At 37.0% G+C, this 21,569-nt stretch overlaps 2 protein-coding genes across 5 annotated transcripts; both read right to left on the bottom strand.

The window, feature by feature from the left end:
• Positions 1–1,432: 1,432 nt before the first annotated feature.
• LOC108280456 (uncharacterized) lies at positions 1,433–12,109 on the bottom strand. Of its 4 annotated transcripts, XM_017495423.3 has the most exons (11): positions 12,004–12,109; positions 10,620–10,726; positions 10,384–10,449; positions 9,651–9,697; positions 4,331–4,605; positions 4,102–4,226; positions 3,953–4,019; positions 3,698–3,851; positions 2,894–3,039; positions 2,286–2,396; positions 1,433–2,183 (listed from the first exon to the last, which is right to left on the bottom strand). In XM_017495423.3, the coding sequence occupies exons 3-11, from the start codon at positions 10,386–10,388 to the stop codon at positions 2,004–2,006; spliced, it is 1,110 nt and encodes a 369-aa protein (XP_017350912.1). In that variant the 5' UTR covers positions 10,389–10,449; positions 10,620–10,726; positions 12,004–12,109; the 3' UTR covers positions 1,433–2,003. The 4 variants fall into 4 exon arrangements, with proteins under 4 accessions (XP_017350912.1, XP_047018761.1, XP_017350914.1 ...); XM_047162805.2 differs by lacking the exon at positions 9,651–9,697; XM_017495425.2 differs by lacking the exons at positions 9,651–9,697; positions 10,384–10,449; positions 10,620–10,726; positions 12,004–12,109 and adding an exon at positions 9,318–9,642.
• A 3,102-nt stretch (positions 12,110–15,211) lies between these two features.
• Positions 15,212–21,051, bottom strand: LOC108280458 (uncharacterized). The gene is made up of 13 exons (XM_053673638.1): positions 20,331–21,051; positions 20,095–20,160; positions 19,344–19,390; positions 18,575–18,902; positions 17,509–17,558; positions 17,345–17,410; positions 17,175–17,218; positions 17,030–17,099; positions 16,856–16,942; positions 16,343–16,441; positions 16,136–16,216; positions 15,927–16,025; positions 15,212–15,821 (listed from the first exon to the last, which is right to left on the bottom strand). The coding sequence occupies exons 4-13, from the start codon at positions 18,732–18,734 to the stop codon at positions 15,681–15,683; spliced, it is 897 nt and encodes a 298-aa protein (XP_053529613.1). The 5' UTR covers positions 18,735–18,902; positions 19,344–19,390; positions 20,095–20,160; positions 20,331–21,051; the 3' UTR covers positions 15,212–15,680.
• Between the last annotated feature and the right edge of the window lie 518 nt (positions 21,052–21,569).

Here is a 21,569-nt window from a genome sequence, read left to right as displayed (position 1 = left end):
AGCCGTTATTGGACTTCTGAAATAAAGAGAGATATGATCTCAGTGCCTCCACTTCCTCCAGCGACAGATCACTTGATCTGTCGCTGGAGGAACAGATCATGTGATCATGTGAGTGAATCAGTGAGTCATGTGACTCACAGTCTTTGTATCAGCAGTGATGTTTTTGAGCATGCCATCTTCCCCTCCAGCCTGTTTATACAGTGAGCGAGCTACCAGCGTAGCCACAGCAGTAGACCAATCACAACATCACAAAAATTGGTCATATATCGACCAGAAGCTAATAAATCACATTGTATCATTTCATAGCAGATTCAGTGGTATCATCAAACATTTGATTAAGAATCTAAATTTTATCATAGCGTGTGGAAGCCTGAGGTTTACACCCCTACTGCATTTAACATTTACATCTTTCAATTGGCTGCTTGCAAAACAAGGTGTAGAGGGTGTAGTGGAACCTGGAAATTTGAATAATGATGCACAGTGTAGTTTAATCTATGTCCTTGACCATTTGTACAGATTTTATTTCCTACACAGACATAACCAGCCATCTTCCTAACTTGCTAGCAGAATAAAATCATGAAATTACATCAGTTTTATCATATAGATATTGAGTGGTTATAATTTGATTGAAGCAAGTACATATGGAACTTCCTCATAAGTTAAATCTACCATGTTTCTGGTTACATTTATAAATAGCTTCATCTACCATTTTTGCTGACATGAAAAGGAAATTGCATTAGTTTCGAAATCTGGTCCTGAAATCTACGTATCATGTTCAAGTTGGCTTAATTCTCTCATGTAACAAAATTTATTTGAGGTAATAATGTATTGTAATGGATTTTCCCTGAGGGAAAGTCAACAGACGATTAAAATAGTATTACAATATTAGAATATAACTCTCACGTACATTTATAAAGAGAACCTGTTTTAGTGATTTTTAATACATTCTATATATATATATATATATATATATATATATATATATATATATATATATATATATATATATACACACACACACACACACACACACGCACAATGTAGGTTAAAATGTAGGATGGCTCCACTAAAAAATATTACAATTCCTTAATATAAGAAATTCTAAAATTTTTAATTAAGTCTAAACAATTAAAAAGTCTGACATATAGTGAAATGAAAGTATCTAATTGAAAGGAATTTAACAATTTGTAAAACTGGAAAATAGGTAATTGAACAGTGTCCAGTACATGGACACTAAACAAGACCAATAACAGCATCACAATAAAAGATAAACAGCAGGCTTTAGTACAACACTAAAGCAATAGACGGCCATATAAATTTGTATACAGACATCCCGATAGTAGTTATAGCGCCCTCTGGTGAGTAACTTTCCATACAGGACTCTATCGTGGAAAATCACCTTAGCCTAAATAAATATCTCAGAGTCCAGGGGTTTAAGATGCCAAAAATAAGACTTTTATTGAAGAATCACAAAAGCCAAGATGTCTACAGATAATCTGATGAGCACAATCAATGTTCATGCTTTTATACAACACTAAAACAATGATTTCATTAGGCAGGTTTTCCCATGTTTTCTTTTGATCACATTTCTGACGAGTCAGCACAATTATGTATCTTTCTTCACGTCTTATCTATAATGGTGGCGCAAGTTCAGTCAGCTTTTTTTTTATTATTATTATCATCATTATTATTATTATTATTATTATTTAGTATTCATCTTACTTCATGGATTTCAACAATACATCTTAAGAAATCACTAACATCCAACAGGTAAAAAGGTACAAAGTTAAAAAGACAGTACAAACTCAGTATATTTAAAGACACAGTTAAAAAGACAGTACAAACCCAGTATATTTAAAGACACAGTTAAAAAGACAGAGTACAAACTGAGTATATCCAATGATTTCTTTAATATATACTATTTGCTTTAAAAAATATACCACAGCTACAAAAATATGAAAATAAATGCAGTTGAGCATCAACTCACAGAGAGCAGCAAAGATCTATTTTCTGCCATAAGAGTCGCTGAATCTTGCCAGGAGATAATCCAAGGATCTCACTGGAGGATATTTGTCTGAGCCATCACAACATGTAATGATGGCATCATTGTCCGGATGCACGAAGAACACCAAAGACTGCCTTGTGCTTGAGTCACCCTCAGGAGGTGGTAAAACTCGATGGACCTGAAAAAGGTTTGTGTAACATTAAATACAAGATTGATAATGTACGTTTTGTATAAAACAAGATTATTATTGGCTTTACTTGGAATTAATGGACATATTTACAGCAGATACAAACACGTCACTGGTCCACCTCTGCATTAGATCTGCAATGTTGATCAGCACGGTTTCAGGAATGCTTGGGGCTGAGATAAATTCTCCTTTACGACTCAATACCTACAGGGAAAAATACAGCAAATTAAATATTTATTTACTTATTTCACTATGGAAGTATACAAGGGCATGAACTTCAGGACATCAGGAGTTTATTTAAAAAGGTGCAGTCTGTAATGTTTAAAAGTGTTTTCAGACCAATAATAACAAGAATATTAAAAACAACAATAATGATAACAATAATAATTATTATTATTATAATGACAACAGGAAATGATGCTTTAGGGTTCTGTTTTCTGGTCCTGGAATTAGCTCCGCCCCCAGTCAGAACAGCGACTCATGTGGCCATGCATAGTTTTAACAGACTGGGCAGGGAAAAAAATTATCGTTTTCATTGCACGTGCACGTCACCTTGCTAGCAGCAAAGGGCTCTAAAATTTTCTAACTGCTCCTTTAATAAAATTGGTGAAAAATTGACACAGTATATATTATAGCTCTTGATCATTGTAACTCATTTGTCCAGCATTACATTTGCAAGTTTGCTGTGCAATATTTTTTACCTGCAGGCCTCCCTCATGGCTCTGGAAGACTAGCGTGATGCTGCCATAGTCTGAGTGCTCACCACAGCGGAGCTGACCTTCCTTCACACTCCCAGCCTTCACCGGAGGGTAATAGAGAGTGCGCAGGGTGGTGTCATTCTTATCACCTTAACATCGACAGGAACATATGTCATTCAGTAGCTCAGGGTTTGGTAGTAAATCTTTGGTTTATGACAGAGAGTCGCTCTGTCATTCAGTGGGTCAGGGCTGGAGTTAGCAAATCTTTCAGTCATGACCGAGATTCGCTCCTCTGTCACTGAGTGAGTTAGTGTTGAGTAATGAATCTTCAGATGTTACTGATATTCATTACTGTTATTCACTGGGTCAGGGTTTGAGTTAGTGAATCTTTCAGTAATGACCAACATTCATACCTCGGTCACATAGCGGGTCAGTGTGTGTCCTATATTGCCCTATTCCAAGTGAATTCCGACAGTTCGATGCAGGCAATAGTAGTCTGTGTTTTTTCTAAACATACAAGCCTGTTATAAACCAACACAACAATTATTAGCTACTTTTACATTAAGGAAGATGTTTGTTTTAACAGTCTTAGATTATGGCAAGATCAGGCTGAACATCTAGTCAGACTGGAGGTGCAAATGAATGAACTCAAGTCACTGAAAAGACTCAAAGATTTCAAAACTAACAACTTTTCCAGTAAAGCAGTGGGACATATACTGCACAGTGCTAGTCATGTTAGAGAGAGAGAGTTAGTGTGTGTGTGTGTGTGTGTGTGTGGGTGTGTGTGTGTGTGTGTGTTCAGCTTACTTCCAATGTAGCTGTGTGCTTGGAGAAAAAACTCTGGATCCAGGCCTAGACTGAGAGCCATGATCCTGAGTACATCAAGAGTGAGATCCTTACACCGATTGAAAAAGTTGACTTGGATGTCACGAAAGCCATCAAGACCATCAGAGGGCCATTTCTAAGCAAGGTGAAGAACACAACAATTAGAGTTTAATTCTTCATATTCTAAATTACACATTACTAGCTGTTGTGGTGGTGTTTAAAATAAGAGGCAATTACAATATCTTTGCTCAAGGATGTAATATTAAATGCCTCCTTCAAGTCACCTGGACGTTGAGGATTCAACCTGTGGAAAGTGAGAGGGAAATTTCAGTTTAAATGATCCTAAATATTTCCAACCCAGGTGTCTTTATGTAGATGACAGCTACCTTTCTACCTCTGAGGGCACCCAGCCATGATTAACATTAATTGTGTAACTGCCCCTTGTGAAGGGTCTTTTCTGTTCTTCAGGAAGCAGGAAGAACTTCTTAGAAATATCCATGACCTGAGCCACCTAATAAAGGCAAGAGAGTTTTTGCAAACACTTACAATGAACTTGCACTGTAATGAACTGTAATCACACTGTAAACAAAACTGTTAAAATGGAAATACACATACCTCGTTCTGATCTATTTCAGTATTTTTGAGATACATAAACCCCACTTCAGTGAAGGCATTTCGAAATTCTTTGCATAACTCCTGCAGGTTCTTGTCAGTGATGTCCCCGTTACTACGTTTGTAGACCGCAAAGTCGACTACAGGTATAAATGCCATGATGTGGTATTTGGCCGAGTTTATACAGGTATAAACACCAGCATACAGCGGATCATAAAAAAAAATTTCAAGCCAGGTGCCTTGCCTCCAATCACCTTTAGTTATTCTGTGGAATATACCTGCAAGGGTTGACAAGAAAAATAAAGGAGGTTGGTTTCGAGAATGAACACTAAAGAACTGACCATAGTGCATGATCTTAAAAGTCCCAAGGGCGGGGCATATTTGCCTCCTCTAATTGCCTAATTCTAATTTGTCTTACTCACTCTAGCCGTTATTATTTTTTTTGTATTACACTTCTCATTTTGACATTATAAGTATTTTATGTCCATGCAGCCCCTCCAAAATGTAGATGTTAACAAAATAACAATGCTATGAAGATAAAAAATTAATTCTACCAAACTTTGCTGCACTTTGGACCGTTTTGAAGAGCTTATATATTATTTTATTCCACTGAATTACCAGGTGAAATAGTTTGTTATCAGAAATAAGGAGTTGTAAGTCCAATAGATTTATATGAATAAAAAAGTGTGCAAATCAATATACTGAGCCTATTGTGGTTTTATTCTAAGGATGAAACAGTAGACTATTTTGCTGTATAAATAAATTGTGCATCAGGAGCTATAAATTATTTCTGACATATATATCAGATACAAGACCAATTTGTAAATATAGCCACATGTGGCGATCTGTATGGATGTATGATAGTACCAAATGTCCTCAAGGCAAAATGGCATGTTGAATCACATAAATTGAATTAAAACATATCGCAGTGACAGTACTTGAATTTTCAGCAATTTGACACAAATCTAAAAAATCAAATCGAAGTTTCCTCTGCAATTCATTGGATTTGTATATTTTCATTGAAAACAAAGTTCCAGCATGCAAAATTCAATGCACACATATTCACCTTCCTAAAATACAGTTCCAAAATATTCAGTTGCTAAAATACCATCTTCATTATTTGTCAGGTAATATTTCAACAAATTATTTTTCAAACTCACAAATTCAGGCTGCAAAAATTCAGGTCTTAAAATTCAAGTCTTCACATCTCATCTAGGTGTCAGATATAACACACACCTTTTTGATTTTTGAATTTTAATTAAATAACCTGTCAAATCATATCTAAACATAATGTTTTTATACCATATGGACATATACACAAAATATACCATAGTTTATAGCTCAATAGCATTTGAACAGAATGACTTACAGTCACAAAACCAACTGGAAAGTGTTCCTGTAGGTGTCAGGTATGATGCACACCTTTTAGATTTTTTTATAAAAAGGTGTGCTTTATATCTGAGAACTAGATGAACACTTTACAGTTGGTTTTATGACCAAGTCATTCCCTTCAAATGCTACTGAAGTTAGAAAGTAAAATAAGCTACATAAATATTTCTTGAAGGTTTTTGTTTGGGAGAACCCAAGAAATCAGTGGGAAAAGCCGTTTGTAGGACCTTCGGTTCATGAGATATGGACCAAATCGTAAATACTTGCACTCTAACATCATCATTGGGCCCATTTCGCTTGCCTGAGTAAGCGGAGATGGAGCTGTTGACCAAGTTTCATGTTTTTATGATTTACGGTTTGGTCTGCACAATTCAAAGTAGACGATTAAGAAAAAGAAGACGAAGAAAGAAAGAAAGAAAAAGAAAGAAAGAAAGAAAAAGAAAGAAAGAAAGAAAAGAAAATCCTAACAATTAAACCAACCTTCGGTGTTGGACCCGTAATAACAGTGGTTTAATACTGTTTGATAAAAATGTCTTGCTTGATGTTACTTTGCAAATTTTGTAATACATTTAGTTATATATTACAGAAGTCCTAAGTGGCCATGCATTAGTTTTTTTTCTTTGTTGTTTTCTCATGATCTCGACTTAATTTTCTCGTGATCTCGACATAATAAAAAGTTGTTTTCTCGTGATCTCGATGGGACTGGTGTTACATATACGTTGGCATCTTCGCCATCATAAATTTAATAACTGCCCACTGTAGAGGTGGACTTTATCTCCACATTAAGAGAGAGGGGTGTCTCCTTCTCAAATATCGGACACTAATGTGGAAGTCATCAATCCTGCAGGGATGACGTATTTTTGTAGTGTGGCGACATGCCTACGGCCGACGCACAAGAAACAAAGATCGCTCCTCCTGCAACTGCCGCTGTGGTGCTGAAGAGACAGCTCTGCTTCAGCACCATCAATGTTTTGGACAGCCGCAGAGCGCAAGGCGGCGGGGTCCCCGACACACACACGGCTGCTGAATGGCGGGCGGCACGGAAAAATTCCACCATCCAGCAGCCGGTAGGAGAGTATAAAAGGGGCGATACTACACTTGCAAGAGAGAGGAGGCTCTCAGTGTGCATGCGATAACCTTTGCTGTATGTTTTACAGACAATCCCGAGGCGAGCAAGGACTCCGACCCCTGGCTGCACCCGTGGCTTTTCCTGATGGAAAGACGGGATCCCCGTTACTTGGGAAACCCCCAGCATACCCTCAACAACCCTGCGGTGACGAAACACTTCACCTCACACTGCCACTTCCACTTCCACCCACACCCTCTCACGACCCATTTTTGAATAAAGATTTCTCCACGAGAGACACTGAAAAGGCCTCCTGTTTGTCTGTGCTCTGTCCCCCGCTGGCTAAATTCCCTACACTGGTGGAGGAGGCAGGCATGAGCACAGACCTGCCCCTATAAAAAATTTATGAAATAAATAAATAAATGAATGAATAAATAAATAAATGGAGGCCAGCCTCCAGCAGCAGACGATAACACAGCAGCTCGCCCAGAGCCTACATGTCGCAACCCGGGAGCTGCTGGCCCTGAAAGCCATGACCCCTGTGGCCGCCGCTCCTCACCCTGATCCCAGCTGAGAAGCCCAGGACCTGCTTCCCCACTTGACCCCAGAGGACGACATCAAGGCCTACCTGGAAGCCTTTGAACGGGTCGCTCACCGGGAGAGCTGGGGTATCGAGGAGTGGCCGCACAACCTCGGCCCGCTGCTCTCCGGAGAGGCGCGCACAGCTTATTATGCCCTCGCTCCAGAGGACGACGCAGGGGACTACGGAGCTGTAAAGAGAGAGATTCTGGCGTGGTGTGGACAGAACCCCCTCCATCCCCACCGGTGGAGCTACAGGCCGGGAGCCATGCCACGTGGACAGATGGACACCCTCCTGCGCCTCACCAAGAGGTGGCTCCAGCCAGACCGGCAGTCTGCCGGTTGTAGAGAGGGTGGCCGTGGACCGGTTCCTGAGGACTCTGCCGCCCACAGAACGACAGGCCATGGGAATGCAAGCCCTCAGGACACCCAGGGAACTACTGACTGCCTTGGAATGCACCCTGACTACCCTGGCGCTCGGTGAGGAGGGACGGCACCACCTAAGCCGCCCGATCTACGGGACACCCAAGGACGAGCCCAGACAGACAAACCGGACCAAGGGACGCCGAAGAAGGCCCAGAAAACCTGGTCAACAGGGTTTTCACGCTGGTTCCCTCGACAAAAAGCAAACAGGATTTTTAGATTGGCTTTTGGATTATTGCAGAAAAACTCTGTGACCAACATAAGTTTATGATTCTTACATGTTTCGTTCATTAAGACAATCTTCACAAATGAACTCAACTGTTATGGATTTTGAAGCCTAAATACAATTGCCAGAAGTAAAAGCTAATGTTAGGCTATAAACGAACTACACCATTGTCACATGACTTCAACGTCACCACCGCTACGCTTCCGACAACTCTTTCAATCTTTTTTTTTTTTTTTTAATACAACTGGAAAATACTATAAATTGATAAACCTACAAGTTGGTAAGTTTGAGGTGCAAGAGCGGGAGTATAAACACAATGAGGTGGTAGCAGAGGAGATTTCCTGTTTGGCGTGATTACGTTTAATGTCCCCAACAACCTCCGCAGTGCCATATATATATATATATATATATATATATATATATATATATATATATATATATATATATTTATATATATATATATATTTATATATATTTACACACACATCTCTAATATAATCTGTTTTTGATAGATTTTTTAAAATTATTTTTGTTTTTGTATTTTTTAAATTACTTTTCATAACTTTTATGATTTTCTTTTAATAACATGACTTTTATAAATCTATATAACAGACAGGGATGGAACATGAATGATCAAAAATGTTTCTGAATACTATAACTACTTTGAACAAGAGAACTAGGCTGTAATAACGTGGACTATTATACATTTTATTATTTGTAAAGCATGTTGCATTCTAAAAACATTCGCATAAGAATGATGTAAATTGGGAATAAGGGAAATAGTTTATTTTTACATTCAGGTCTGTGATCACCGGGATGTGCTGCTCTGGCTCTCAGCCTCTCACTGAACAGAGCAGAGGCAGAGTGAGGTGAGAGTGCAGCGGGAAAGCAAGAGCTCGCGCTTGCACTACAGTACTGACGACATTTGGAAGGTTCCTAAATTTGTAAAATAAATAAATAAATAAAGTCGCTAAAGGGGTCTGAAAAGTCGCTAAGTTGGCAACACTGGTCTGCACTGACAGCTAGATAAAAGGCGGGCTAAGCTCCGCCGCTTCCCAGCAAAAAGAAACTACAAAGGGGGAGAGAAAGTGGGGTTTATGCACATAAAAGCAAATGATGCCCTGTCTGTGTATAATTTTCTTGAAAACAATTTGCGTCACTCTTCTGATCTCTCCGCCCCACCTGTTGAGAACCACTAATTTATACACTTGTTTACAACCGCCATTTTGAAGTCACGTGAAAGCTGATGTATTTTATGTTGTAGTATAAAACGTGAACATAATCTTGAGCTTGTGTTAACCACATACCTTATTTCAGTCATTTAACCAGAAAAAAAACCCACTGACTTCAGTACGATGGCAAGTCGAAATCACGAGAAAACAACAAAAGGAACAACATTAATAACGCATGGCCCCTTAGGGCTTCCGTACAATACTGCTCAAACTAAACAAAATCCGACATGCACTCCATAAACAACAAAGCAAACAAAAAAAGACGAACAAACAATAAACACGTTAAAACACAAAGCTACGTGAGGATTAATAGAAACAATAGGATAATGTACTACAGCATTACTTAGACATAACAGTGTAAATATCTCAAATTACTACAAATAAGATCCACGTCCTATACTAACTCACCCCCCGGATTTACACGCGCGCCCTCTCTCTGCAGAACGGGGCGGGGCCTGAGAGAGAGAGAGAGAGAGAGACGCGAACTTCAAAACGCTTGATCACGTAATTCACTTAGACTTCAGATAGTTATTTGAATCCGTAGAGAATTGCAATTTTCAGTAATTAGTAGACAATAAATGCATTGATTTAAAATATTGATATAACACGATGACGTGTATGTATTATGTATATATAGTTACATCAATGTAGTATAATAAAATCCACTAAGATTTGAGGATTAGTGTGGTCAGTTAGTCTTACCTGCCTTGTCGACATACCATGGTTAAAAACTGTGTTGCTGTTGTTTTAAATTAATATTTTTTATGTTCTTAAACTTGTAAGTTAGTCAAAGGGCAATCACTAATGTCATCTTTATGACTTTCAGATAGGACAAGAGACAGGAGACTGTCAATGACTGTCAACTCATGGCGTAGTGGGTTAATGGACTAGCAGCAGCGGATCAGTGTGTTGTCTTAGAAAATCCACTGCAAATAAGTGAATTGTAAAACTAAATTAACTGAAATTAAATTAATCGTTGTTTACAATTCTTATGTACCCCTGCACTTATTTAAATATACATTAATAAGTAATATATTCAACTTAAACACATGTTCATACACAATCATATACATTTTATGAGGCAGAAACGTTTGTCAGGACCAAAAAGGCCAAGAATAGGCTGAGACCAGATGTTACTTACACCATCTTTGTGCATCGTCCTCTGGACAAAAAGAGGAGGCCCCTGCACCACGATGCATCCCTGGACCTACAAACATGGAGCACGTTGCTGCTGATCACAGCTATAGTGTTACAGGTGACACTGTTTCATATGTCTTACTAATTGTAGTAATATCTACAATATCTAATTTTACTAATTCACACATGTGAATGACCATGTAATACGAAGCAATGTGACAACATGAAATAAAAAATTACCTTATCTGGCTATGGGCACTGTTTTGAATCAGGACAGCTGTCCGTTGCTGCTATGTTGATGTCGTACACAACAGCATTTCACCTTTGCTGAGAGTAGGCTAAGGGACCTATATAATTAGACTGAATTTGTTAATAATCTTGGGCTAAATGTATCCTCAAAAGAATATGTAAAACTCATTCGTTGTATTTCCCAGAAACTACTTCACGTTGTTAAAAATTTAAATATGTTTAATCCTGTAATTGGTTCTATACCAGATCTCACTGTTGGGGGCCTTTCCATCAGGGATAAAAATGTAATAACCTTTATATTCGAAAAATCTTAACCAAAGAAAAAAGCATTTAACCTAAAGCAATGGTGAAGTGGAAACAGGATTAACCTTCCTTTTTTTTTCAGAATCTATGGTCAGATAAATAAATATATAATTCCTAATAAAGTCAAAGTAACTCACTTTAAAATAATAATAGATATCATCCATGTAATTATTTTATTAGTAAGTTTAAAGAAGGGTTTTCGCCATTATGCCATTATGTTTTTGTAAAGAGGAATCAGAAACAATCTTACACTTATTTTTCAGTTGTTATTATACCAAACTATTCTGGCCCCAAATTTCTTTATTTATTTTGAGTGGTTTAACAAGTTTGTCATTATAACTGATATAATGGTTTTGTTTATGGAGTGCCATACTGGTTTATTGGAAATGAACAATATAATTAAAATTCTTTGGGAAACAGCATATTGAAAAGGATACGAGATCATACATCAAATACATCAAGTATCCTTTTCAACAGCCGAGATGTCTTAACAGCTTTATGATTGTTCTGTATTGACAGAGAGTTGTAAAATATCTTTAAGTCAGTGGAAAATAGCCTACTATTTGGTACAGTTAACATATACTTTGCTTTATGTATATGCTGTTTCCCCAAATAAAATAAGGATTTTAATTATATTGTTAATTTCCAATAAAGCAGTATCACACTCTATAAACAAAACCATGTCATCATACAATGACACTGTATTCCCCTACTGTTATTTCATTACTAAAAAAATAAATATATAATAATAAAATAAAATGTATTCCGTTAAAAAGTACTCCGGACGCCGGATAGTGTGTGTGTGTGTGTGTGTGTGTGTAGTATAACTACAATCCCAGACATACTACATCCACCATGTTAGCATTGTCTTGTGACTTTCGACGTCATCATAAACACAAAAATCTTAAAGGGACCAACAGATTAAAGCAACTGCACTAACGACAAAATGCACATCAGGAAAGTTAACTGAATTAGTCGTTTAATGTGGGGAGTGTTAACAGGCTGAGGTAAATTCGGTGCTGATAGCTTAGTGTATCTGTCACCCACTAACTATATATTTATGTTAAATCACCTGTAATTGTCCGAAATTTGCTGCCTGACGGTTATCTATCTTTCTTCACCCGTCAACACAACAGCCATGAGTCGCAGGCGAGTGACGTCAACTCCTCTCTTCGATTGATTGGCTAGAGGAGGAGCTGTAGTGGACCAATGGTGACGCTAAAGCCCGCCCTCATTTACATGAAACTCGAACTGCAACATTTGGAAAAGCGGAGAATGTGGAAACAAGCGCGAAGGGAAAAACAGCGCAAACGTTCAAAAAAAGAAAACATGAACAGAAAATGTCAGAGAGCACAAAAAACACAGTACTATAACCAAGGAAAATGATTTTGTGTGCGATTCAGAAAACCTTGAATTCATGTTTCAGTTTTGTGCAATATAATTTTGCATGTGTTTTTAAATTCACGCTTAATTTTCTCGATCCGTGACCACAATACTTTCGACGGAAAATTAATTTTCCATACGTTTCCAGTTGACTGGAACCTCTTAATTATTGCCTGATGGTGGAAATGGGCATTTTCAATGCTTGTGCTATTTACTGATGGCCGCTTTCACAATGCTGCTTCACGAAGCTTTGAAACCTTTATGAATCTTTTGTTTCGGATCAGTGGTTCGGAGCAAGTATCAAACTGCCCAAGTCACGTGATTTCACCAAACGAAGATTCATTACGTCATACTGCTTCGAAATATTTAGAAATTTTGATGGTTGGATGCTAGTGGGTGTTGATCTCCATGTGAACCAATGGACCAGTGTTTAAAGTGCACGTATTATGGTTTATGGTTTTTCAATTATTACTTTTCATGTAGTGTGTTATAGAGCTGTTTGTGAATGTAAAAAGTTTTCAAAATGAGTGGTTAGTAATTCCAGACTTACTTCCTGTACAAACCTACTTAGGTTTGTAATAAAAAGCCCAGCCTCTGGTCTTTATCAGCTGCTCGCGAACAGACGGAGCTGAAACTCATTATGGTAGTGGGCGTTTCCTTTTTGAAACATGCTGACAGCAGTAGACCAATCACAACATCACAAAAATTGGTCACATATCGACCAGAAGCTAATAAATCACATTGTATCGTTTCATAGCAGATTCAGTGGTATCATCAAACATTTGATTAAGAATCTAAATTGTATCATATGTGTACACCCCTACTGCATTTAACATTTGCATCTTTCAATTGGCCGCTTGCAAAACAAGGTGTAGAGTATGTAGTGGAACCTGGAACTTTTAATAATGATGCACAGTGTAGTTTAATCTATGTCCTTGACCATTTGTACAGATTTTATTTCCTACACAGACATAACCAGCCATCTTCCTAACTTGCTAGCAGAATAAAATCATGAAATTACATCAGTTTTATCATATAGATATTGAGTGGTTATAATTTGATTGAAGCAAGTACATATGGAACTTACTCATGAGTTAAATCTAACATGTTTGCGGTTACATTTATAAATAGCTTCATCTACCATTTTTGCTGACATGGAAAGGAAATGGCATTAGTTTTGAAATCTGGTCCTGAAATCTACGTATCATGTTCAAGTTGGCTTAATTCTCTCATGTAACAAAATTTATTTGAGGTAATAATTACTGTAATGGATTTTCCCTGAGGGAAAGTCAACAGAGACGATTAAAATAGTATTACAATATTAGAATATAACTCTCAAGTACATTTATAAAGAGAACCTGGTTTAGTGATTTTTAATACACACACACACACACACACACACACACACACACACACACACATATATATATATATATATACATACATACATACATAATGTAGGCTAAAAGGCAGGATAGCTTGACTAAAAATTATTACAATTCCTGGCTATAAGAAAGTCTAATATTTTTAATTAATGCTAAACATTTAAAAAGTCTGGCATACGGTAAAATGAAAGTATCTAATTGAAAGAAATTTAACAATTTGTAAAATTGGAAAATAGTTAATTGAACAGTGTCCAGTACATGGACACTAAACAAAACCAATAACAGCATCACAATAAATATTAGATAAACAGCATGCTTATAACTGTAACTTATATTATATATTATATTATAACTGCAGTATATAATATTTGTGTTGATCCTATGCTTGGATCTTCTGTCTGGCTGTTCTTCTCAGTAGCACTCTGGTCTTCAACAACTGTGGGACCATCGACAACACAGCAGTGGAAAAACGACAGTATCTGTCCTCGTAAAACACAACTACACGAACATATATAGAAATAGACATTTAGTCAGTAATAAAGACACACAGATACAGTCTTGGGAAAAAGAAAGTACAAGTACACCTTCCTTCAATTCTAAGTTTTTATTCTCAATAAAATATTTCATTCACATTTGTGTGAGAAAATAAGTACACCATATAATTCAGTAACATGTAGAACCACCTTTTGCAACATTAACTTTAAGCAAGCATTTTCTGTAGGAGTTTCAGTCTCTTCATTGTGCTGGAGAAATTCTGGCTCACGCTCAGTTCATTGATGTCTGAGGACATTTGTTTATGCACAGACCTCTTAGGATCCTACCACAGTATTTTAATGGGGTTGAGGTCTGGACTTTGACTTGGCCAAATTGCTGGTGTGCTTGGGATCATTGTCTTGTTGTCTGACCCAATTTCAGCACAGCTTAAGCTGCTGAGAGATGGCCAGACATTTGTCTCAAGAATATTCTGGTATAAAGTGGAGTTCATTGTTGTATCGATGACTGCAAGTTTTTCAGGTCCTGTGTCAGCAAAACAAGCCCAAATCATCAAAAATATTCAAAATTCAAAAATATTACTTCTTAAAACAGGACTTTGAAAATTCAGCGTGATTGCCTAATATAAATGATATAACAGTGGTGTAAATTAGTGGGTAAAATGGTGCCGTCTCCCAGAATTGATGTCCACAACAATTAGATTTAGACTATAATATGAAGATTTCAGACTTTTTATATTTACAATTTTGCTATGGATACTTAAATGTATATTCACAATTCTCAGAATGTTACAGACTTTTCTACGGTTTGGGGCCATCAACAAATTTTTCAGGGCTATAAATATCTTAATTTTGTTATTTGTCATTTTTCACATTTTATTTACCTTTTCAAAGTTTCAGAAATTCTTTAAAAAGAGATTTGTATACGAGTGAGAAATTAATTTTGTGTTGTTGCTTTTTAAAGGATTATTATATACATTATATACATTGATGATTAAAAATAATCACAATTAGGCTGAAATAAGAGCAAGTGAAAACCTTTTTTAATTGAGCAAACAATATAAACGCTATGTAGCAACTATTTACAAATCAATTCATTTACAGCAATCATCTATACAGGATCCTTAGGCTACTAAAAGGAATAGTGATGGGTATAGGGATAGAGTGCTGAGGGATGAGTAATGAGGGATAGAGTGCTGAGGTATGAGTATTGAGGGATGAGCGATGATATGTTGCACTGGTCATCAGTCCTGGGTTCTCTGTGCAGACCTGTTAATGAAGAAGAGACTCTTTTAAATATTAAGTTAATAAAAAAGAACAAAATGAATTTATACTTACTGGTGGAGAGCTTGAGCAATATAGGGAAAACCAGTGATCGAAAAGAACAAATATGAAATGCAACAGAAAGAAAAGATTAATTTTGGGGGTCTAATTATAGCAAGAAAGTGTTCAAGTTGCGATCAGGTAAAGGGTAGAGGGAAGGACATTGCTCAGAGCTTCTCCAACATGTCAATCATCAGCGGGACATGCTGCCAGAGGAGCCGCGAAACTGGACTGGCTAAGGCTGCTGGGTCGCTATAGAGCTCCAGGGGCTGAGAAAACAGTACTTCACAAAGCACTGTCAGCTGATCCTATTGACAAATTACACACACACAAATCCAACATAGTGTCAATGAGTTAGAGATACAATACCGAGAAATTGTGCATCATCGTATCTGAAGGTACTGAACACTTACAATAAGCATTGTGAAGTACAGCTCTGCTGCAGGCTCCCACTCGTCCGGGTTCCACATGCTGATAAACGCAAACAGCCTCTCCAAGAATCCTCCCTCACACTTTAGGAATATCAGGGTTAAAAATATGGGAAAACAAAATGACATAAAATAGACCATGTTCTGAAACTACATTCAAGTATCACTTTTAAATCTCCTGATAAGACACTTACTGCCTCAGGAGCGGAGTCGTTCGTGACGTAGCGGAAGATAAGCAGCTCATAAAACACGTCCATGAAGTTGTAATGGTGGAGCTGCACAGAGGAGAAAGGTTACGAATAGAAAATTGCCATACATATTGTAGTCTTGCTTTATATCTAATCAAAATCTTTTATAATTAAAAAAAAATTGTCATTTTACACAGGCATCTGCAAGCTTACCTGGGCCCCAAATAGCTCGGTCACAATCGATTCCCGATTAGGTGGACTTCTCAGGAATCGAATCAGTGACTCATAGGCCAGCTGCACACCAACCACATCCTGTTACAACAAACAAAAAATCTCGGTAACTCACTTTGGCTATGGTGTTCAACATGGCTACTCACACTAAGTGTGTCCAGTAGTCCACTAAAAATACACAGATGATGTACTACATGGGACAAAATTTGCAAGTATTTTATATCCCAGTGCCATCTTCATCACATACATTTTATTTTAATATTTTTCCTTAATTCTTAGCAAGCTGTGATTATTATAAACAGAAAATTAGCTATTAACAATAGTTATTCCAATAGTTACTGTATGTACATTGCACTTGTGTTTTAAAATGTATGCTAATTAGGTTTTCTTCACTGCTTAATTGCCTGTTGTTGTTTTTATATTTAACCACTAAAACATTAGCTAAAAGTAAATTGGGCACAAAAATAAAACAGTCCATCATCATTCTGAAGTCACCTGGTTGTTAGCTGCTGCCAGACGCATCACGATCTTCTTTCCCAGCACAAACAAGAAGTTCTGGTTGTGGATGCTGGCAAGCAGGGTCTGAACATAAGACAGCACACAATATTAGTTAAAGCAGAGTGTAATTTACCTGCACAATGACAGCAGCTAAACGACGGTTTTACTCACAGAGAACGCCTTACGGAGAGCACACAGCTTCAGGCCGATATCAGTAACCCCTCTCTCTAAAAGATGCTCGCTAAAAACAAGAGGTGTAAATACTTAGTGTGCCTTAAACATACATTACACCATTAAAAAGTGAACAGGCTCATACCGAATAAAGGGCACCTCCAACTCCAAAAAGCTCTCCTCTTTCTCCTGCAAGCCACATTAGCAATGAGTCATTAAAACTCCCACAGTAAATTTTACAGCCTCACATTCAGGGGAATAGCAGCATATGTAGATACACATCAGGTCTGAAACAGGTCTGAAATGTTTGGTTACCAGAACAACAGCTGAAGGTTCATCGTGGGGTTCGGTGGGCAGCAGCTCGAGGTTTTGCTCAACGACCTTAACACACACACACACACACACACACACACACTTAGACAGAAGCAGTCTACAGGTTTCAAATGGAGTTCAAATATAACTTTATAACCAACACATACCTGGAGGACAGAGGGAGTATCTACAGTGTCTCCTAGCACGTTCTCAGGCTCTGCAATAAATTAGTTTTATGTTAAATTCATTTGTATATTTAAAACCAATTTGACCAAGTTTATTGGTTAGTAACATTACGATCAATATTGTATTGTGTTGAACCCTTAAAAATTGGTAGCCATGTTTTCCAGTGCACCAGCATTCAGCTAACTATTAAATTGTATAATTCATGTCCAAGCAAGCATTAATAGGGAAGGAAAATATTTTACCAGCTACTCATTTTAATGTTTAAAATAGTTAGGTTTAAAGTAGCTAGGTTTGTTAGCAGTGTAGCTAATGTTGGACCAGAGTTTCCCCCCAAAACACAGAGATGATGCTCTGGTGTTAAAAAGTAGAGTTTTTTTTTCTAATTAAAAACGCATTTTATTTACTGATGTTAAATGAAAACAAGTCTGAACAAGAAAGAAAAAGAGAGACCAAGCGAGAGAACAGGTGACACGATTAAATTCTCTAAAACCTCCTGTCCATCACCCAAATCTATATAAATATTATACTGTGTAATTATTAAAACCTTTATCAGAGTTCAGCAAGCTAATTACCTTTATACTCACTATAATAGTGTAAATGAAATAATTAGGTAAGTTCTCCAGGGAGATAACATACAGCTGTAGCAGAGTTCGTTAGCGCGCAAGCTGGCTAATCACTAGGTTAATTATGATTTAGTGTAAAACCAGGGTTGTTAAAGTGACCTTCTAATGGGGTAAATATTATACTGTGGAAATAAACTAAATTATTAAACCAAGCTAATCAACTCGGTGAAGCACTTTAGTCTGTAAATGAAAGCAGTAGCCAAGTCCGCTAGCATGGTAACTAGCATTAGGCTAATTCACAGCAAAAGACGATGTGCTTTGTAAGTGAGACAACATGAGACTGTACCGTATTTACATTTATTCATTTAGCAAACGCTTTTATCCAAAGCGACTTACAAAAGAGAACACTGTGACTTGAACATGTTTTATTATTGTAAAAGCAGTGAGGCAGTAAAGCCACATGACCGAATCAAGCTTCTCCTACCGTGAGGAGGCTGAGTGTTCTCAGGAGGAGCGATTCCTCTCCGCAAGCGGCGGTAAACGCAGTAACCCGCACCAGCAGAGAGAACGAACAGCCCCGCAGCACAGGCGATCTCCCGCAGAATCCAGTTCTTCATATCCAGCACAAATCTTCCGAAATCCATCGCTGTTTTCGTCCCAACTTTCTTCGTTCACTTCGTGTAGAGTTGATAAAGATCGAAGTCTTCGTTCACTTCGTGTAGAGTTGATAAAGATCGAAGTCTTCGTTCACTTCGTGTAGAGTTGATAAAGATGATGTTGATCCGTAGCGAAGCAGAAACTCGATGCTGTGTCTTGGTTTAAAATAATTCGCCAGAACGCATTTATCACCATGGAAACATTTTAAACACACAATTTTAAGAAATGCAACAAACACGCAGATGACGCATAAGACTCACGACATCACGTTGAATTCACCTGGAGATGCGGATTCTTTTATATTATTTATTTTTAAAAATAGAAACCTGTGGAATATTTAATAATAATGAAAGTTACCAGATTATAATAATAATTATATTCCGTACAATACTGCTCAAACTAAACAAAATCCGACATGCACTCCATAAACAACAAAGCAAACAAAAAAAGACGAACAAACAATAAACACGTTAAAACACAAAGCTACGTGAGGATTAATAGAAACAATAGGATAATGTACTACAGCATTACTTAGACATAACAGTGTAAATATCTCAAATTACTACAAATAAGATCCACGTCCTATACTAACTCACCCTCCGGATTTACACGCGCGCCCTCTCTCTGCAGAACGGGGCGGGGCCTGAGAGAGAGAGAGAGAGAGAGAGAGAGACAGAGAGAGAGACGCGAACTTCAAAACGCTTGATCACGTAATTCACTTAGACTTCAGATAGTTATTTGAATCCGTAGAGAATTGCAATTTTCAGTAATTAGTAGACAATAAATGCATTGATTTAAAATATTGATATAACACGATGACGTGTATGTATTATGTATATATAGTTACATCAATGTAGTATAATAAAATCCACTAAGATTTGAGGATTAGTGTGGTCAGTTAGTCTTACCTGCCTTGTCGACATACCATGGTTAAAAACTGTGTTGCTGTTGTTTTAAATTAATATTTTTTATGTTCTTAAACTTGTAAGTTAGTCAAAGGGCAATCACTAATGGCATCTTTATGACTTTCAGATAGGACAAGAGACAGGAGACTGTCAATGACTGTCAACTCATGGCGTAGTGGGTTAATGGACTAGCAGCAGCGGATCAGTGTGTTGTCTTAGAAAATCCACTGCAATTAAGTGAATTGTAAAACTAAATTAACTGAAATTAAATTAATCGTTGTTTACAATTCTTATGTACCCCTGCACTTATTTAAATATACATTAATAAGTAATATATTCAACTTAAACACATGTTCATACACAATCATATACATTTTATGAGGCAGAAACGTTTGTCAGGACCAAAAAGGCCAAGAATAGGCTGAGACCAGATGTTACTTACACCATCTTTGTGCATCGTCCTCTGGACAAAAAGAGGAGGCCCCTGCACCACGATGCATCCCTGGACCTACAAACATGGAGCACGTTGCTGCTGATCACAGCTATAGTGTTACAGGTGACACTGTTTCATATGTCTTACTAATTGTAGTAATATCTACAATATCTAATTTTACTAATTCACACATGTGAATGACCATGTAATACGAAGCAATGTGACAACATGAAATAAAAAATTACCTTATCTGGCTATGGGCACTGTTTTGAATCAGGACAGCTGTCCGTTGCTGCTATGTTGATGCCGTACACAACAGCATTTCACCTTTGCTGAGAGTAGGCTAAGGGACCTATATAATTAGACTGAATTTGTTAATAATCTTGGGATAAATGTATCCTCAAAAGAATATGTAAAACTCATTCGTTGTATTTCCCAGAAACTACTTCACGTTGTTAAAAATTTAAATATGTTTAATCCTGTAATTGGTTCTATACCAGATCTCACTGTTGGGGGCCTTTCCATCAGGGATAAAAATGTAATAACCTTTATATTCGAAAAATCTTAACCAAAGAAAAAAGCATTTAACCTAAAGCAATGGTGAAGTGGAAACAGGATTAACCTTCCTTTTTTTGTTCAGAATCTATGGTCAGATAAATAAATATATAATTCCTAATAAAGTCAAAGTAACTCACTTTAAAATAATAATAGATATCATCCATGTAATTATTTTATTAGTAAGTTTAAAGAAGGGTTTTCGCCATTATGCCATTATGTTTTTGTAAAGAGGAATCAGAAACAATCTTACACTTATTTTTCAGTTGTTATTATACCAAACTATTCTGGCCCCAAATTTCTTTATTTATTTTGAGTGGTTTAACAAGTTTGTCATTATAACTGATATAATGGTTTTGTTTATGGAGTGCCATACTGGTTTATTGGAAATGAACAATATAATTAAAATTCTTATTTTATTTGGGAAACAGCATATTGAAAAGGATACGAGATCATACATCAAATACATCAAGTATCCTTTTCAACAGCCGAGATGTCTTAACAGCTTTATGATTGTTCTGTATTGACAGAGAGTTGTAAAATATCTTTAGGTCAGTGGAAAATAGCCTACTATTTGGTACAGTTAACATATACTTTGCTTTATGTATATGCTGTTTCCCCAAATAAAATAAGGATTTTAATTATATTGTTAATTTCCAATAAAGCAGTATCACACTCTATAAACAAAACCATGTCATCATACAATGACACTGTATTCCCCTACTGTTATTTCATTACTAAAAAAATAAATATATAATAATAAAATAAAATGTATTCCGTTAAAAAGTACTCCGGAAGCCGGATATAGTGTGTGTGTGTGTGTGTGTGTGTGTGTGTGTGGTATAACTACAATCCCAGACATACTACATCCACCATGTTAGCATTGTCTTGTGACTTTCGACGTCATCATAAACACAAAAATCTTAAAG

The sequence above is a fragment of the Ictalurus punctatus genome, chromosome 20 (genome assembly GCF_001660625.3).
Source record: "Ictalurus punctatus breed USDA103 chromosome 20, Coco_2.0, whole genome shotgun sequence".
Lineage (NCBI taxonomy): Eukaryota > Metazoa > Chordata > Actinopteri > Siluriformes > Ictaluridae > Ictalurus > Ictalurus punctatus.
Note: the sequence above shows the minus strand (reverse complement) of the source record. Positions and strands in the feature narration are given on the sequence as shown.

Coding starts and splice junctions, on each gene's coding strand:
- LOC108280458 (XM_053673638.1), bottom strand. CDS start 18,734: ATGGATTTCGGAAGATTTGTGCTGGATATGAAGAACTGGATTCTGCGG. Junction 17,219..17,344: donor AACCTTCAGCTGTTGTTCTG/GTAACCAAACAT, acceptor TGTGGCTTGCAG/GAGAAAGAGGAGAGCTTTTT. Junction 16,943..17,029: donor CTCTCCGTAAGGCGTTCTCT/GTGAGTAAAACC, acceptor TCTTATGTTCAG/ACCCTGCTTGCCAGCATCCA.
- LOC108280456 (XM_047162805.2), bottom strand. CDS start 10,441: ATGCATCGTGGTGCAGGGGCCTCCTCTTTTTGTCCAGAGGACGATGCA. Junction 4,606..10,383: donor GGACGATGCACAAAGATGGT/GTAAGTAACATC, acceptor CAACCCTTGCAG/GTATATTCCACAGAATAACT. Junction 3,040..3,697: donor AGCACACAGCTACATTGGAA/GTAAGCTGAACA, acceptor GTCGATGTTAAG/GTGATAAGAATGACACCACC.